Source organism: Pempheris klunzingeri, chromosome 1, assembly GCF_042242105.1.
Source record: "Pempheris klunzingeri isolate RE-2024b chromosome 1, fPemKlu1.hap1, whole genome shotgun sequence".
NCBI lineage: Eukaryota > Metazoa > Chordata > Actinopteri > Acropomatiformes > Pempheridae > Pempheris > Pempheris klunzingeri.
In genome coordinates this window covers 1379390-1397089 of record NC_092012.1, presented here as the reverse complement: position 1 = coordinate 1397089, position 17700 = coordinate 1379390, and the positions used below count along the sequence as shown (strand labels likewise).

The window sequence follows — 17700 nt, the reverse complement described above, 5'->3', positions numbered from 1 at the left end:
CTGCCGTAGAAGAAGCCCCCCTGCTGACTTCAGCTTTCACTTAAACTGTGTTTAACTCGGGACAGGAGCTGTTACACTCAGATGAACGAATCCAAGAGTTGTCCAAAATGAAACCGTCAAAACAGCAGCAGATGTTTTCCCCAGGGACAGAACTAAACACAACAAACGTGTCTGACAAGTTTTAGAATTAAATGAAGAGCAAACCATTCATGTGACGTCAGTTTATTGAGCATATAAAGACTGAAAGAAGTCAAGCTTAGTTACTGTTTTCAAGCCGTATTAAAAAAGTAACACGAAGCTCACACGTGGTTTAAAACAACCACATGACGGAAGTGATTTAGTGGGGTGAAGATTTAGTGAATTAAAACCCGTAAAACAGCTTCATTAACATCTGGAATTAAAAACAGGAACAAAAACACATCAAAACTCTTTAAGCCAGCTACAATCGTGACTGTGGAGAAACAAACGTACAAACATAGAAAAACACGTTCACAGGAAAAGTGCAAAGTCGTTTAGTGGCCAAGCAGGGAGGTTATAAGTCAGTGCAAACAGCAGCACAGCTCCACAGGTTCACAAAACAAACATCCTGCGACTCACTCGCAGGTTAAAACAAGATTTAACGCTTCATATTCCCCACCCTCTCTGTTCATATCCTGGTGTCTAAATGTCTGGTAGGTACTAAAAGTGTTGGAATTGGTCCAGTGGATCGTCTCAAATGGGCTGCAATGGCTGCAACATTGAAATTTAAGTCAGAAATAATACCTGATAAATCTACAGAAGCTCTTTATATTCAAGGAGAACTTAAACCTAGGCCCTATTTGTCCATGTCCCCGTGTCTGAATGACTGGTAGGTACTAAAAGTGTTGGAACTGGTCCAGTAGATCACCTCAGCCAGCAGCCACCAAACGGGCTGCAATGGCTGCAACGTGATCCTTTGGGACAACTAGATCCACTAAAAGAGCTTGTTTGATCCACTGACAGGCTCAGAGTGTTATTCTAAGTGTGTGACAGCATCATGGAAAGGATCCCTACAGAGAGAGACCTGGAAGATCCTTTTGGTTTAACCACAAACAGCACACACACCAGACTACATTCACTAAAACAGGGATTTTAGCCCACAGAACACAGCTGTCTCAGTCAGTTAGTTAGTTTGTGTTATTGTGCAACTTCAGCGTTTTAAAGAGTCAATTCAGAGTTGGTGCTTTAGAGAGCTGGTTCTAACTCTCTAAAACACCAAAGTCACAGGAACTAGACCAGCAAATCCTGTAATCTAAGGTAGGTAAAATTCCTCATTTTGTGAATGGAGTCTGGTGTGTTTGCAGAGAGCAATGTAACGGCTGTGAAGACATTTCAAATATTGTCAGTGAGGATTTATCACATTCAGATAAATATTAGATTTGGAGAGAAATTAAGGAACTTTTCTTTTGGCTCAGATGTTTCACTGCGTTTGGCGGCCATGTTGAGTTTCCATGACGACCAAAACGTCCAGTGAATGTTCGCTGAGTTTGAAATATTCTGGACAAACATCAACAGAAAAATGACCCTTTACATGTCCTGGTTCCCTTTGTCCTGATTGTCGGTCACTTTGATCTACAGGCGTCCTTCAAGCTCCTTTAGTCTCAACCTGCTTTAGCTCCGTCACTAAAGGGTCAGTTCACCAAAATACATTGAACCTGTAATGGTGCATCACGTCAGATTATTAGGGCCACATTGACAGAAGAAACTATTAGAGAATATAGTCATAATGTTTCATGAAAGAAGATGAGTTATTACAAGAATAAAGTATTATTTTTGAATGTTTCTTTAGAGGGGAAACCGCAGCAAGTCGTGGAGCAGCTTGTGAAGCTAAACTTGAGGTTTCACAAATAACAAAATACTTCATGTTTTGGCACATTTTCACTCTAATCAGGACTTTGAATTGATTGTACAAAAGAATCTGTCCTTTCTGAAGAAATAACAACACAAACATGGAGGACATCGTCTCTTTTGTGGAGAAGAAAATGACATTTTTCTTCAAATATTCTGAGTTTTTTCTGACATTATTACAAATGTATTCTCATAAAAATACCATTTTCTTGAAATAGTTCACATAAAATTCTGACTTTAACATTAAGACTTTTTTCTTGAAACATTATGTCTTTTGTCTCACGAATACTTTAGTCTCATAATATTATAATTTCTTTAATTCTCATGAAATTACAACTTCCTTCTCATAAAAATTAATATTAATATTATGACTTTTTTTCCTTGAAAAAACAATTTAATTTAATTAAAACTTTTTTAAAGGCTAATAAATTCCTTATTTCATTAACAGTCACTGTACTGGAGACATCTATCTGAAAACTTGGAGAGATTTTTCCAAATGTGAAGTTTTGGTGAACTGAGCAGACATGCTTGTTCTTAATGCTCCATAACGATAAAAGAACTCAAACGCACCTTCAAACCTACAAAACGTTGTGCTTACGGTGTGTTTTCAGACTCACAGCCTGTCGTGAAAAAACAAAGCGGCCGCTTTAAGACGTCTAGTGGTGATTAGCTGCGCGGTCGGAGGAACGCCGCCGTCAGTCCGCCGTCAGTTTATCCAGGCGTAGGCGAACAGGCCGTTGTCCCGCCACAGCTGACACCGAGCAGCCGAGTAGTCCTGGACCGCCTTCAGGCTGTCGGACAGGAGAGCAGTGGCTGCTGGGTACTCCGGCCACTCGTCGTCCATTTTACCTGCAAGAAGGAAGAGGAGGAAAGACATCAATGATTAGCTGCAGCCATACATTTATATTTGATCCATAGAGAATCTTAACACGTCCATGTTTGACTTTTTAGGCGTGAATCTGCTGTAAGAACAATGTAAACTAAAGTGCAGTAAGTGTAGATGAGAGTGTGAAAGTTGCTGTAGCAGAATTCAGCACATTTCTGAGTTAACTGCTCCGAACAAACAGCTTCTGTGTTGACTGGAAATCGACACGAGTAATGAAGTGAAACTAAATGGCAATTCAGTCCAATTATCAGGCCGAGAATTTTCCCAGCACCCCTTTGAAGTTTTCTGACCTCATCCGGAGGAGTGTGTGTCAAAGTTAAAGGTGGAGTCAGCGATCCTGATCCAATGCACTTTTTTGTCAAATTCAGCAGATATGTCCTCACAGCCTGCGAGCTACAGCCGAGGCTCTGCAATCTGGAGTCAGTGGCTCGAAACAAGCCGTTCCAGCCAATCGGTGACCGATAGCGCCGTGCACGAGACAGGTGGAAATGGAGCAGCTGATGGGAGGAGCAGCTAAAGGGAAGAGCTAACAGGAGCAGCTACAGAGAGCAGAGAACAGTAGCAGATAATAGCAGCGGCTAAAAGGAGCAGCTAACGGCAGCAGCTAGCGGGCACAGCTACAGGGAGCAGCTAACAGTAGTTGCTAATGGGCACAGCTAATAGCAACAGCTAACGAGAGCAGCTAATTTTTGTAGCTAACAGGAGCAGTTCAAAAGGCACCAAACTCCATTGACAAAAACAGTAATTTTACCTTAGAGAACACGGGGGTTGCTTGTCTACCGCTGCCTGGATCGGTTAGTTTCTTTGTATTATTGTGTGACTTTGATGTTTTAAAGGGCCAGTTTGGATCCAAACTAACTCATTAAGACGCCAAAGTCACAGCAACTAGACCAGCAACTCCCATGTTCTGAGAGATAAAATCCCTGTTTTAGTGAATGTAGTCTGGTGTGTGTGCAGAGAGCGATATAACGGCTGTTTGTGGTTAAACCAAAAGGATCTTCCAGGTCTCTCTCTGTAGGGATCCTTTCCTTATGAACAAATAGGCCAATCTTAGTTTTCCTTTAGCACAAGTGGCAGGGAGCATCTTCACCTGTTTTGGCGAAGTTGACCAGGTGACGAGTGATGAGAGCCTGGAAGCTCTTGTCTCCATCAGAGAGAGGTTTCCCCAAGGCGTCCTCCAGCCCTCCGAAGAAAGCCATGACGTCCAGACAGTGGAAGGAGAAGCGACTGGGGAACGTCAGCAGATCGCTGGACGTGTTGACGGGTCCCGATGGCGTGTACGTCACCAGGTATCGATACACGGGACTGTCGAGGGCCGCTGCGGACGGAGGTGGATTTAATTAGATTAACAGTTTGAGGCAAAATAACTCTGCTACACATCTACAGCTTCAGTGGAGAGTATCGGAAAACGTCTCGCTAATCGCTACCAAATTTTGAGACCTAAAAAGTAAATCTGGTCCGTGAACCAATAAGTTCATAAAGTTGATTTGATTTGGATTTTTTTTTTAATTTGATTTGGAAAGAGAATATATTGTGTTTAATGTACTCTGTATTTTGTGTTTATATTTGACTTATCATTGTTTTAACCCAAACCATCATCTTTTCCTAAACCTAACCAAGTAGTTTTGGTGCCTAAACCTAACCAACCTGTGACTCAAAACTATTTATATGAATATTTAAAGGGGTGTGTGAGGATATATGTAATTATATATGTAGTTATTATAGATAACACTTGATAATAATTGATTAGTGAAGAGTGGTAGGATTAAATAAGCATACACTTCTTCCTACTCCTTTTCGTGCATGTAAATCCAGATGTTATGTGTTAATGGATGAAATTCTTTGTCCTTCTTTTTCTTTTCTTTTGTTTTTTTGTGTTATTGTTTGTTTAATTGTTTGTTTTTTATTACATGTATGAAATAGAATCAATCAATCAATCTATCTAGCTGATAAATCAGGAGAGAAGTCGGCTCATTTCTGGACTGGTATCACTAACGGTATTGAAAACATCAGAACGACACTCAGAGGCAATAACTGACTAAACATCAGGACATTAATATATTTTAACGCCCAAAATCTATAAACAAAACTAAATAAAATGAAGGATAAATCTTTTTCTAACGGTGAACAAATCCCCTGAAAAGGCTCTCAGCTCCAAACCCACCAGATCCCACCGAGGACTTAAAAAAGGAGGAAAGGGTGCATTTGTTGGGGACTATTTTCAGCAGTGGATTAATCCACATTTGGTGCTCTGGTGAGTATTTGGGGCAGCAGGCAGATGTGATTCAGGCTTTGACGCACACACAGGACTCACTAGCACTCATTCATCGCTGCTTTTGGTCTTTTTCATGAGATCTTTCATGAGAGGTTCATGTTGTTCATTCAGGAAACAAAGATTATTCAGACTTATTAGTGAAAGTAATTTTGGTTAAGAGCCTCTGAAATCCCTTATTCATCACCAGCCCATAAAATACAGGCTGTGCGGCATAAAAGCGTCCCAGGATCACCCAGGATGCCCCACAGTTTCCTCTCACGGCGCCTAAATGTCAGTTTACTCAGAGCTTCACCACTGAGTGAGCTTAACAAGCCCCACAGGCACAAAACCTACTCTGCCGCAGTGCAAACTCAGAGGGAAGTGGGCCCCGATTTGTTATTCAGAATAAAACAACTTGTAATATAAACACAAGCTCTAATATACAGTCGTGCTGCATGAAGGCACAGACGTTTCACTGCACCTCCGGCCCTCCTGAGACCGATGACCTGCTCTCTTGGTGGGACGTCCAGCCTCACCGTGGGGGGGAAACAGCACGCACTATGAACAGTTACACGTCACTGCGTGTTTAAGACATTTTAACGGGCAGAGAAAAGACCAAACGACTGCCGACATACTGAATTTTCAGCCTTGTGAGCTTTTATTTGCCTCAACTGCAGAGAGCACCGGCTGGTCTTTACTAAACCTGGTCCGGACTCTAAGGCACTTAGGCCTCATGTGAACGTATTAGAGGCAGGTCTTTAGTCCTCTAACAGGGTTCAGGTCCCGTGTGAAGCTAAACGTCCTCATTTGGACCCAAACTATCACCGTTTCCTAAAACTAGCCGTATTGTTTTAGCGCCTCACCAAACTGTGACTGTTTCAGAAACTCGACCGCAAGTTTATTATCGTTAGCAGACTGCAGCCTGAGCACGACGAAGACGAGCCCGGAGAGAGAGACCGGCTGGTAAACATGGTGGACCAGCTAGCAGCTTAAGAGTTTGGTGGTGGAGAACAAACACTGAGCAAAAAGAGATGGAACACTGGAAAGAGTTGGACGTGTTCAGTTTGAGTTTGTTTTATAGTCTTTCTGCCCCCTAGTGGTCAACAACCACTTAATGCAGCTTCAACAGGACATTATTGATCTGTATTGGTCTGGATCTTTGTCACCGTCTGTCTATCGTCAATATATTGTTAATTAAAGGCTCCCAGAGGGGATCTTGTTATGTTTTCTGAGTGGCTCTTCGTTTAGCTCATCTCATAATTAGTGACACGTGGTGATGACGCAGCGATTTGTCAACAAACGCAGTGAAGACGAAGGCGAGGAAACAACGCTGGATTTAAAATACTGCGTTCAACAGTGTTGGAACTCAATAATTCTTATAATGAGTTTTGGAGAGGAACTCAGGATGTAAACATCACTTTTGTTTATTTAAAAGAAGAAGAAGAAGAAGAAGAAGTCCTCTGCTCCTGTCAGAAACACTGGGGGGCGTTACATTATTTGAAACAACTTATTTGACGCACAGCGAGGTCATGAATTAGTAATTTGAGGCTAATTCGAGCCAGTCGACGGGACCCCAAATCCTGCTGGTCGCCCTTTATCATCACCAGTCAGTGATCTGTTTTAAATCTGGTGAGTTCATTAACATCCTGGCCAGACAGAAGCAAGTTTAACATTTATTCACTACAGGTGGTGGGTTTACCTGCAGCCCTCCGGGCCAGGTCGTTGTTGGGACAGGTGGTCCTGAGGTCGGACACCATGGTGGTGAAGGCCCTCTCTGGACAGCGGTCAGCGATGGGGCAGGGGGCGGAGCTCGGGTACAGGTCCAGCGCCTCCTTGGTGAGATTCCCACCGAAGGACTGAAGCTTATCTGTGTGGAGCAGACGAGCAGTGAACTTTCCTCGAGGTTTAAAAACAGTGAAGTCGCCCTTTAATGTTCCCACGGCGGCCGTTACCTGTCACGAACCACCTGTAGTCGTCCCACGTCCACTCGGAGATGTTTGCGGCCGGAGGGCTGTGGAGGACACACAGACGGCTGAGAGCGGTTTGACCGTGGCGGCGGCGGCCTGCAGCGACGCACCTGAACCTGACGAGCGCTCACCTGAAGTCGGCCTCCTGCTCCGTCGTCCCGACGACGAAGGGGACGTCGCTGTGGTCGCCTCTGTTCTCCCACGTGTCGAAGGGCGGAGCGGCGAGCACGTACCCATCCACCACGGCCACCGGGCCGGTGAAGTGCCCTCTGACGGGGAGGTCGGTCAGCTCGTCTGCCGCCCAGGACGGGTACTCCTGCCACGGGACGGCCTGGGAGAGGAAGGAACATTATTATTATTGATTATCTAATGATTATCTAATGATTACAGGTGCTGCAACTATGATCCCTGTCATATGGATAGTATTGATCCATGTCCTTATGAACCTATTGATCACCTGTTAGCTCCAGAACATACTGCTGACCTCCTGACCTCTGATTGGTCGATCCTCAGTCAGAGAGATTTTACTGGTTTTTATTGATTTTACTGGGTTTTTTATTTACATTTCATCAAATGTTTTACTGATTTGATTATTTTTTTCTTTTATTGATTTTACTGTTTGCATTTACTTATTGTGCAGTTTTTTTAATTGATTTGATTATTTTGATTTTCTATTTTTCGTTCATTTAATAGTTTTGTTTTCACTATTTTTCATTGATTTTTACTGTTTGTATTTACTTATTTTACTGTTTTTTTTTTAATTGATTTTACTATTTTGTTTATTGTTTCTTTCTGATCCCACTGTTGACTCTTTATTTTACTGTTTGTCTAACTATCTCTGTATTTTATACTCATGCTTTCTTGTTTTAAATTGTATGTAAACGTCTTCTGAAAAGTGTTGCATAAATAAAGGAGTTATTTCCTCACAGTCGGATCCTTTCTCTGTAACACTAAGGCTGCTTTTCATTATGCTGACGCGTCTCCTCGAGGTGCGTTTAAGGTCTCCTTCTGTCTGCCCAACTGTTACCGTCATCTGATTGGTCTCTGAGTGGTGCTTTACTGAGTCACAACAGTTTGTGTTTTATAACCTCCATCTTTTCTTTGAACACGGCTTTTTCATATCAGCGGTAGACTTGCTATAAATACGTAATCGTCTTTGTCTGAACTTTAAAAGCCTCTGTTTGTATTGTCTCTCCTTGTGTCAACATTAAAAAATAATACCGTTATCTTCATAATTAAAATGGAGCGTAAAAAAAGAAAATTCTCCATAAGCTCTATAATTTTCAATCAGTTAAAGACTAAAAAGATAAAAGCTTTTTTATCTTTACCACCTGTAAGTTGAATTACTTATACGTAATTAGCCCACTGATTAATACTGAAGACGTAAATATAAATAGTTTTATATTTAAGAAAAGGATCAGTAATGCAACAAACTAGAGGAAATGGTCCATTCACTGGGGACTATTTTCAGCAGCGGATTAATCCACATTTGGTGCTCTGGTGAGTGCTGGACCAGACCTAATGCATTATTTCAGAAATACACCCAACTTCAAACGTAGAGGAAAAATCTGGGATTCATCGCTGCCTTTAAATCAAGAATTAATCATCGAAAAACACTGAATTATAGAATAAGTTTCACTCTTGGCTTATTTCGTGGAGCAAGTGAAAAGAAAATCTCATGCATCTCATGAATTCTTGCAAAAAGGAAAACATACGAACATGTGAATGATAGCGAATAAAAGAGAATCTCAAAATGAAATAAGAATGGAAATCAACCTGAGTGGCAGCAGGAGAAATGTAACGTGACATTTTAAAAACCCAGTGACTGTAATTACAGTACGACGAGTGCAGCACTTAAATATAAATATAAAAGTGGAGTCCTCGTCCATTTCACTGACTGCGCTCACATTTATGTCATCTCATGAAATACATTATTCAGAATTCATCCCACGGTTATTATGAAACACTGTGAATGGATGCAGTTTTTTTTTTTTTTAGAATTAATCTAGTTGTAATTCTCTGCTGAGGATATTCTATTTAATAAATCTTCACAGTGAAGACAGTGTGGAACACCTCTGTTAAAGGAGAACTCCGGTATTGGTCCAGTAGATCCCCTCAGCTCTCTGCACACACACCAGACTCCATTCACAAAAACAGGAATTTTACCTTGCAGAAGACAGGAGTTGCTGGTCAACTGCTGCCTCGATCAGTTAGTTTGTTCGTGTTATTGTGTGACTTCAGTGTTCATACGGCTTTTTAAGATTAAATTTCAAGTATTTTTAAGGTACCTAAACCAAACATTTCAAGGCAGCAGCAGACCAGCAGCTCCTGTGATCTGTGGAGGTAAAATCCCTGTTTTTGTGAATGTAGTCTGGTCACACACTTAGAATAACGCTCTGAGCCTGTCAGTGGCTAAAACAGGCACTTTTAGTGGACCTACTGTGATCAGGCGCAGTTGTCCCACAGGATCACGTTGCAGCTGTCCGAGGTGATCAATGTGGACCAATTCCAACACTTTTAATACCTATCAGTCATCTAGACACCCAAATGTGTACTAATACGGCCCTGGTTTAAAAATAGTGGTGTTCTCCTTTAATTTATGGCCACAGATTTCAGCCTCTGGATGTTCACAGCAAAAGAAAAATGTCAAAATCCAAATCTTCTCATTAAGTTCTGGGTTCAGTTTCTTCATTAACTATCACAGTGAAATTAGAAGCGGTCAGGTGCTCTGAAGCCTGTGTGTGACATTATGATCCATCAAAATGAGAGTGCAATTTTAAAAGTGCATCAAAATGTCTCATTATGTCGTAAAGACGAGCCGTGAATCAGCTATTTTATGAAATCCTCGGATATTAAAGGGAACATTAAAGACAATGCTCTATTTTTTCTGTTATTAGATTTTTTGATTTACCGGACTTCCGCTCTGATGTGACAGATTTTACGCCAAAATTACCACTAAATTAAGGAGAAAAGGTTCCCACCTGCAGGATCTGTCTGACGGGGAGGCGCCTGAGGCAGCTCAGGTCTCTGCAGCTCGTCTTCTCCAGGAACGCCAGGTTGTCGGACTCCGCCTGCTCCAGCGTGGCGTTGTAGACGTACGAGCCGCTCATGTCCACCGCCGCATGGAAGAGACCCTTCGCCAGCGGGGACATCATCAGGGTCCACACCGACGTGCCGCCTGCCGCAGACAGATGAAGGCGGGTCAGGCTGTCGCCGAGCTCAAATTAAACTTTAATAAAACTTTATGACTTGCTATAGACACTTAAACTTACCTGTTCCATAAAACGTCCCTACAAGTGACTAATGTAGGATTGATAGCCTGTCGTGCAATGCATTATGGGTAATATAGGACAAAAATGGCAGCTGCAACAGCGACAGTTAGTGAAAGATTGACACACATTACTCGGCTGCTTAGTTAGATGAACACATCCAGAGATTTGAGCATCATCAGACCTCATCCACATGTTGTGGACGTAGAAAGAAAAACAGGAGATGAGCGGCCATGTTGGATGATGCTAATGGTTTAGCCTCCTGCTAACTGTAGCATTAGCAAAGGCTCGTGGCTGCGGCTAATTCAAGTTCACGTTTATGTAACGTAAAGCTGCTAGCTTCATGTTCCTGTAACATCTAAATGTGCTGATGTGGTTTGTTAGCTTGCGTACTTGGAGAAGAGCGGCCATGTTGAATGTTGCTAATAGTTTAGCCTCCAGCTAACTGTACTGTTAGCAAAAGACTGCGGCTAATCACAGTCATGATCAGGATGACTGAAGCTCTTAACTTCATTTTTCTGTAATATCTTAATGTGTTGATGTGGTTTGTTAGTGTAGATTTACCGTGAAAGCAAGCGATGAGCGGCCATATTGGATGATGCTAATAGCTTAGCCTCCTGCTAACTGTGGCTAACTGTTTATGTAGCTCAGGTTTCAAATCAGTTTCTCACCTCAAAGCTACACAGAATAATCACAAACACAATCAGGATGACTGAAGAGTTTCCCTGTGTGCATGAAGCGCTGCGTATTCTCGTGGTTTTTCTGTTTTATTTTAGGTTTTTCCAGATTTCTGCAGCTTTAAATGTTGCTGCTGTGAAGCCAAAGTGTTTCTGTGTTTGTGGAGTCAGTTTACAGTGAACTTCACCGCTCATTAAGGGTTAGAGGTGAGTGACGCAGCACAACCACTCTAACTGAAATGCGTGATGACAGTAACTAACAGGAGAAACGCCTCAGTCTAAACACAAGCTCAGATGCCCTTAAATGACCCGTCAGCTCAGGGAAACATTTATCTTAAGGGACAAACTTAAGTAAAAACACTCTGGTACAAGTGAAAGTAAAAATTATCTTGAGAGTCATCAGGACACAAAGAACTTGTATAAATACACTATTATGTAATATATTATTGGATTATTATTACTATACATTCATGAAGTGGAGCTCATTTTCACTATTTTATTAATCTATTGATTAATCTTGATTATTCCATATCATATTATTACTGTTACAGCTCAGAGTGACACTGTTCACCTCCATTAAAAAAAAAACAAAATGTGTGTTTGGAAATGAAAGAGCTGGAGAGGAAGTATTACTAAATATCTTTCTCTAATTTATGAATGAATGATCCATTTTTCCAGCTCATCCTGGAGTCTGATCACCTGATTTTGTCTTATTACTTATTTATATTCATTGATTTTGTTTGTCTTGTTTTGACTGTTTGTTTGTCGTTTAATCATCTTGTTAATTTCTTTTATCTGGATGTGTTTATACTGTCTTATTGTCTCTGAGGAGCCCCATAAAGAGGAGATGGCACCTCTCAAAGGGTTTTTCCAGCATTTCTCCAGGGCTTTTTAATTTTCTCGTCTCGTCGTGTTGGGAAATATCCAAACCTTCACGGCAGGTTTGACTAAACGACACATTTCTTGTATTTATTTTCCTCATTTCTTTTTTTTTTCATACCTGAACTCTGTCCAAATATGGTGACTTTCCCAGGATCCCCTCCAAACACATGGATGTTCCTCTGGACCCACTTCAGTGCTGCAATCTGGTCCATGAAGCCATAGTTCCCTGTGGAGGAGGAGGAGGAGGAGGAGGAGGAAGAGGAGGGATCGATTAAAAGCTATGAGAACCTGCTCTGATGTGGCCTTGTTTCTGGCGCCCCATTTTTCCCCGGCAGAAACAAAACCAGCTCGCTTCTGGCAGCAGCTTGGACTAAATTTAACTCTTTTCAAGCCAAGGGAGCGAGGAAACGGGGCCACGGAGCCAGGACGGCTCGAAATCAGACCCGAGAGCGTGCTCCTGGAGGATGAAAGGGTCTCGTGCCGTCGTGCCGTCGTGCCATCACGCCACGCGAAGCTCTCTTCTGATGTTAACGGGTCACTTCACATCGAGGTCGCAGCGGGCGCATTAGGATTATGTAACCCGACTCACAGCACACCGGTTTGTGTCCCGCGGCGTGCCAAAATGCAAACACTGACATGGAAGAGGCAGCCGCAGAAATTAGCTCCATTTATCCGCCTCACATTAACATTCATTAAATATTCACGGCTTAATGGAAAGGTATAGACCTGGAGCACAATGTAAACACCATCAATATTTCAAGAAGCTGCTTAAGTGGCCTGTGAGAAAATAGCCACTGCACTCATTTATACTCATATTACGTCTTCTGAAACAACACATCGCACGGCATAAGCACTTAGAAGCTTTCTGGAGCTGCACAACAACTATAACGACTTCTTCAACTTCCTCATCCTTTGTGTTTTTAAACCAAGCTTGAGCAGAACTGTTTGTGCAGTACAAAGAAAAACGCTGACATTTGACCTGTGGTGACCCCAAACGATGAACGAGAGAGAAAATGATCTGAAACTGTGGCCTGAACAGTGTGTTTGAATACAGCCTCGCAATGGAGCCACTGGAACGGCTGCAGACTCTTTAGGGGGAAGATTTGTCCACTTTGACCTCTTAGGGAATATCCCCATGAGTCATTTTCAAGTATTGTTTCAATTAAAAGGCCAGTTTAGTGTCTGACAGCATCATGGAAAGGATCCCTGCAGAGAGAGACCAGGAAGATCCTTTTGGTTTAACCACAAACAGCCGTTATATCACTCTCTGCACACACACCAGACTACATTCATTAAAACAGGGATTTTAGAGAACAGAACACAGGAGCTGCTAGTCAACTGCTGCCTCGATCAGTTAGTTTGTTCGTGTTATTGTGTGGCTTCAGTGTTCATACGGCTTTTTAAGATTAAATTTCAAGTATTTTTAAGGTACCTAAACCAAACATTTCAAGGCAGCAGCAGGCCAGTAGCTCCTGTGTTCTGTGAGGTAAAATTCTTGTTTTTGTGACTGTAGTCTGGTGTGTGTGCAGAGAGCGATATAACGGCTGTTTGTGGTTAAACCAAAAGGATCCTCCAGGTCTCTCTCTGTAGGGATCCTTTCCATGATGCTGTCACACACTTAGAATAACACTCTGAGCCTGTCAGTGGATCAAACAAGCTCTTTTAGTGGACCTACTGTGATCAGGTGCAGTTGTCCCAAAGGATCACGTTGCAGCCATTGCAGCCCGTTTGGTGTCTGCTGGCTGAGGTGATCTACTGGACCAGTTCCAACACTTTTACTACCTACCAGTCATTCAGACACCAGGATCTGTAAAACCAGGACCCAGCTTACCTGAGGTGTTTGTTGGAGAACCTTCTCTCAGTATCTCCAGCGCCATGAAGCCGAAGGCGTTGAGTCTGTAGTTGAAGCTGACGTAGACCATCCTCGTGTCGGCGGCGAGCTTCTCTGTGGGCGAGTATCCCCGCTCTCCTCCGCTGAGCATGTGCAGGTAGCCACCGTGGATCCACACCATGACGGGCAGCTTGGCGTCCGGCTGCAGCGAGGGCGTCCACACGTTGATGAAGAGGCAGTCCTCCTGGCCCATCACCCTCCCCGTGCTCCTCAGCGGCCGCACCTGAGGGCACATGCTGCGGAAGCGGCCCGCGTCCTTCACGCCGCTACTGCACGCCGGGTCGGCCGGAGGGGCCCAGCGCAGGTTGCCAACGGGCGGAGCAGCGTAGGGCATGCCCTTAAAGGAGTAGGCTCCATTTTTCTGCAGAAGAAACGTGACATTAAACGCAGCACCAGCCACTAACGACACCAACGACTTTAAATCTGCGATATTCTGATTACAACAGCTGTTTGTTCTGCTTGAATACAGACAAAACAAGTCATCCTTCATTTGTTGATCATATCTAGTTCATTTGAATCTACAAACTTATAAATGCAGAGAAGTAAAAAGTAGAATATTCTCCTCTGACAAGAAGTTTAATGTCAGAGAAAAGGACAAATAATAAAGTAAAGAGCCCCAATGTTGTACTTTAGTGCAGTATTTAACTAAATGTACTCGGCCTGGAAACTGGAAACTATGAAAATAAAATCTGAGCTGAAAGAGGAAACGTCAAGAGGACAAAACCACAAACAGCACAGAAGTCAGAAGAAAAACTCTGGAGTAAAATCTGCCGAATCAGCACTTGAGTCACAGCTGTGGCGACCAGGACGGTAAAAAGGAGGACGTTTTTGTAGAGTTTATGTTTTTAAAAAACTGCAATAAAAGTAAGTCCAGCTAAAAGATGGATGTGTTGAGTTCAACTGTGGATTTAATTTACAGAGATGTAACTCTATTATATTTAAACCTGGACCCTGTTTTACACATCCTGGTGTCTGAGTGACTGGTAGGTAGTAAAAGTGTTGGAACTGGTCCAGTAGATCACCTCAGCCAGCAGACACCAAACGGGCTGCAATGGCTGCAACGTGATCCTTTGGGACAACTGCACCTGATCACAGTAGGTCCACTAAAAGAGCTTGTTTGATCCACTGACAGGCTCAGAGTGTTATTCTAAGTGTGTGACAGCATCATGGAAAGGATCCCTACAGAGAGAGACCTGGAAGATCCTTTTGGTTTAACCACAAACAGCCGTTATATCGCTCTCTGCACACACACCAGACTACATTCACTAAAACAAGGATTTTAGAGAACAGGACACAGGAGCTGCTGGTCTGCTGCTGCCTTTAAATTTTTAGCTTTGGTACCTTGAAAATACTGGAAATTTACTCCTGAAAAGCTACACGAACTCTGCCAAAACACCAAAGTCACATGACACAAACTAACTAACTAATTGAGGAAGCTGCAGACCAGCGACTCCTGTGTTCTGTGAGATAAAATTACTGTTTTTGTCAATGGAGTCTGGTGGCTTTGAGAAGAGCGATACGATGGCTGTTTCTGGTTGATTTGATTTGAGCTGAGGTGATCTACTGGACCAGTTCCAACACTTTTTGTAACCATCAGACATTTAGATACCAGGATATGTACAGATAGGACCAATGGTTAAAATACTGGAGTTCTCGCTTAATATATGTATAATCTTCTGAACTCACGTGTCGTCCTCTGAACTCCCCGCAGTCCGTGGTCACCTGGGCGATGCCCGGCGGCAGCGTCTGGGACACGTAGCCCAGGTAAGTGGCGAGGGACAGCAGGGCGAACACGGAGAGGCAGATGAGGAAGATGCAGCGCCTGGAGAGCACCAGGAGGGGGTTGATGTAGTGCCGGTGACGGGCGTACTGCACCTCCTCCTCGTCCTCCTCCTGCACCAGGTAGCGGTACTCGGTCCTCTCGGGGACCTCGAACGCATCCTCATTCATCTTCGATCTGAGACGGGAGACAGGAAACAGATGGATGCTTGAAGGGTCACGGCCCAGTTCACCTGAGACCAGATTCAGTCTGGTCCAGGTGCAGGAAATAGAGCGTGAGAAGTAAACATAAATGGACGTATTATCCAAGAGCGATTTAACAGGATCTGTCAAGCAGTCTGAGCTCGTTTTTGATGATGTTTTGTTGACATTTGAGCCCTTTTCAGACCTGGAACATGTTCACTGAGATTTAATTCAGACGTGACAGGACGGTGACAGGAGGAGACACAATGCTCTGTGATATTTATTCCTCTCACAGGCTGCATGACTGATTTAAAAAGAATACAAAAAGGAGTTTATTTGCCTCTCAGTACAGTAGAGCGCTAGACAGTATGTACGCAAGTAGATTTCCTTAAGTCTGCTGTTAACCAACTTGTAAACTGTATAAATTATATTAATTGTTGGACGTCCAGAAGCTTCTGACTGAGAGTGAGATACTTAGAGGCCATTATTAAAGGGATAAATTTAAATAAAACGTAGAATCAAAGGCCCACTGGCACATAATGGGTATGTAATGCAGGCAGGTTTTTAATAAGCACATAGCTGATGTTTGTGCACTTCTGGTTAGATGCAATCTGCATGCCTTGCCTTGTACCCGTGACATGTGCAATGACAATAAAGTTGAATCTAATCTAATCTAATCTAAAAGAAATCGTTATATCGCTCTCTTCAAACACACCAGATTCCATTGAAAAAAAGGCTGATTTTACACAAGAGTTTCTGGTCTTACCGCTGCCTCGATCAGTTATTTGCTTGTGTTATTGTGCATTACAGGAATGTTTTGTTGGGTCTGAATTAACACTTTAAAACAGCAAAGTCACACAACAGCACAAACAAACCGACAGAGACAGCCGGACAGCAGCAGGTCCCGTGTAAAATTACTGTTTTTGTCAATGGAGTCTGGTGACTTTGAAGGAAGTGATACAGCAACTTAATTTTACATGTTACATGTCCTGTGTGTAGGTTTTTTTATATATATTTCTCAGACTTTCAGATCATTTCCAGGTTTATCTTAAAATACAGGAGCTTTTTTATGTGGTTGCAGACATCTAAACCCCACTGAGAGCAAGAAATACTGTCATATTATTAAGCTTAAATTAATTATCAGTGTAATTTCTGATTTATTTGCCTTCACAATATTTTATCGGCCATTATACAATCAGGGCACACACACACACACACACACACACACACACACACACACACACACACACACACACACACACACACAACAGAGGAAACATGGAACAATAAACGGACATGAAGGGAACATGAACAGTGTCAGTGCAGACAGCAGGGGAATAATCCTAAGAACATTAAACAGAATATTTAATGACTACTTTCACTGAATTTACAGTTAAACTGGGCGCTTGACTTTATCGTAATAACAACTAACTGTCAACCAGACTCCGTTCAAAAAACGCTCATTTTAACAGTCGCCGTCTCACTGTTAGTTACTGTAAATCACACCTTTTTAGTCTCCTTTTATTGGCAGAAACTTCCCGAAACTCGACGGATTTTCCTCAGACAGCCTGAGTTTGAGAACATCGGGGCAGATAGAAGTTATTTCACTCACCATGTCCTGTAAACACACTGAGGAACAAACTCCAACAACAAAAGTTGACGCATTTAGTTGGCCGCTGAGCGGAGTGCGCATGCGCCCTCTTAATCTCTGGACAATTAAAGGGACAGTACACCCATTATAGTCTTGAGTGTTAGTTATCATAAGTACTAATATATAGTTTATATAGTACTTATACTATAAAAAGTACTAATAACATACAGTAAAAATACTCTACAAATTCAAATCCTGCATTGACAGTGTTATTTAACTAAAAGTATATAAATATAACCAGGAAAATACACTTAAATTATTTAAAGAAAATTGATCCTATCTCATTAAATACTATACTATACTGTATATATATACTCTATGCACTGTGATATAGTTTATTATCACATTATTATTACTCATGCTATATTGCTGAAGCAGCATTCTTGTCGTATGGT

At 42.4% G+C, this 17700-nt stretch overlaps 1 protein-coding gene across 1 annotated transcript; it reads right to left on the bottom strand.

The window, feature by feature from the left end:
- Window positions 1-2491: 2491 nt before the first annotated feature.
- On the bottom strand, window positions 2492-17338 carry LOC139224832 (para-nitrobenzyl esterase). Its single transcript, XM_070856229.1, has 10 exons — window positions 17267-17338; window positions 15379-15721; window positions 13633-14053; window positions 11920-12027; window positions 9955-10151; window positions 7105-7304; window positions 6959-7017; window positions 6706-6873; window positions 3843-4070; window positions 2492-2715 (listed from the first exon to the last, which is right to left on the bottom strand). The coding sequence occupies exons 2-10, from the start codon at window positions 15640-15642 to the stop codon at window positions 2573-2575; spliced, it is 1788 nt and encodes a 595-aa protein (XP_070712330.1). The 5' UTR covers window positions 15643-15721; window positions 17267-17338; the 3' UTR covers window positions 2492-2572.
- Window positions 17339-17700: the final 362 nt, after the last annotated feature.

What these genes read in the sequence shown, in the direction of transcription:
- LOC139224832 (XM_070856229.1), bottom strand. Translation starts at nt 15,642, where the DNA reads ATGAATGAGGATGCGTTCGAGGTCCCCGAGAGGACCGAGTACCGCTAC. An exon ending in TTCTCCAACAAACACCTCAG is followed by an intron (nt 12,028 to 13,632) that starts GTAAGCTGGGTC and finishes CCTCCTCCACAG; the next exon opens with GGAACTATGGCTTCATGGAC. An exon ending in GGTCAACTTCGCCAAAACAG is followed by an intron (nt 2,716 to 3,842) that starts GTGAAGATGCTC and finishes TCCTTCTTGCAG; the next exon opens with GTAAAATGGACGACGAGTGG.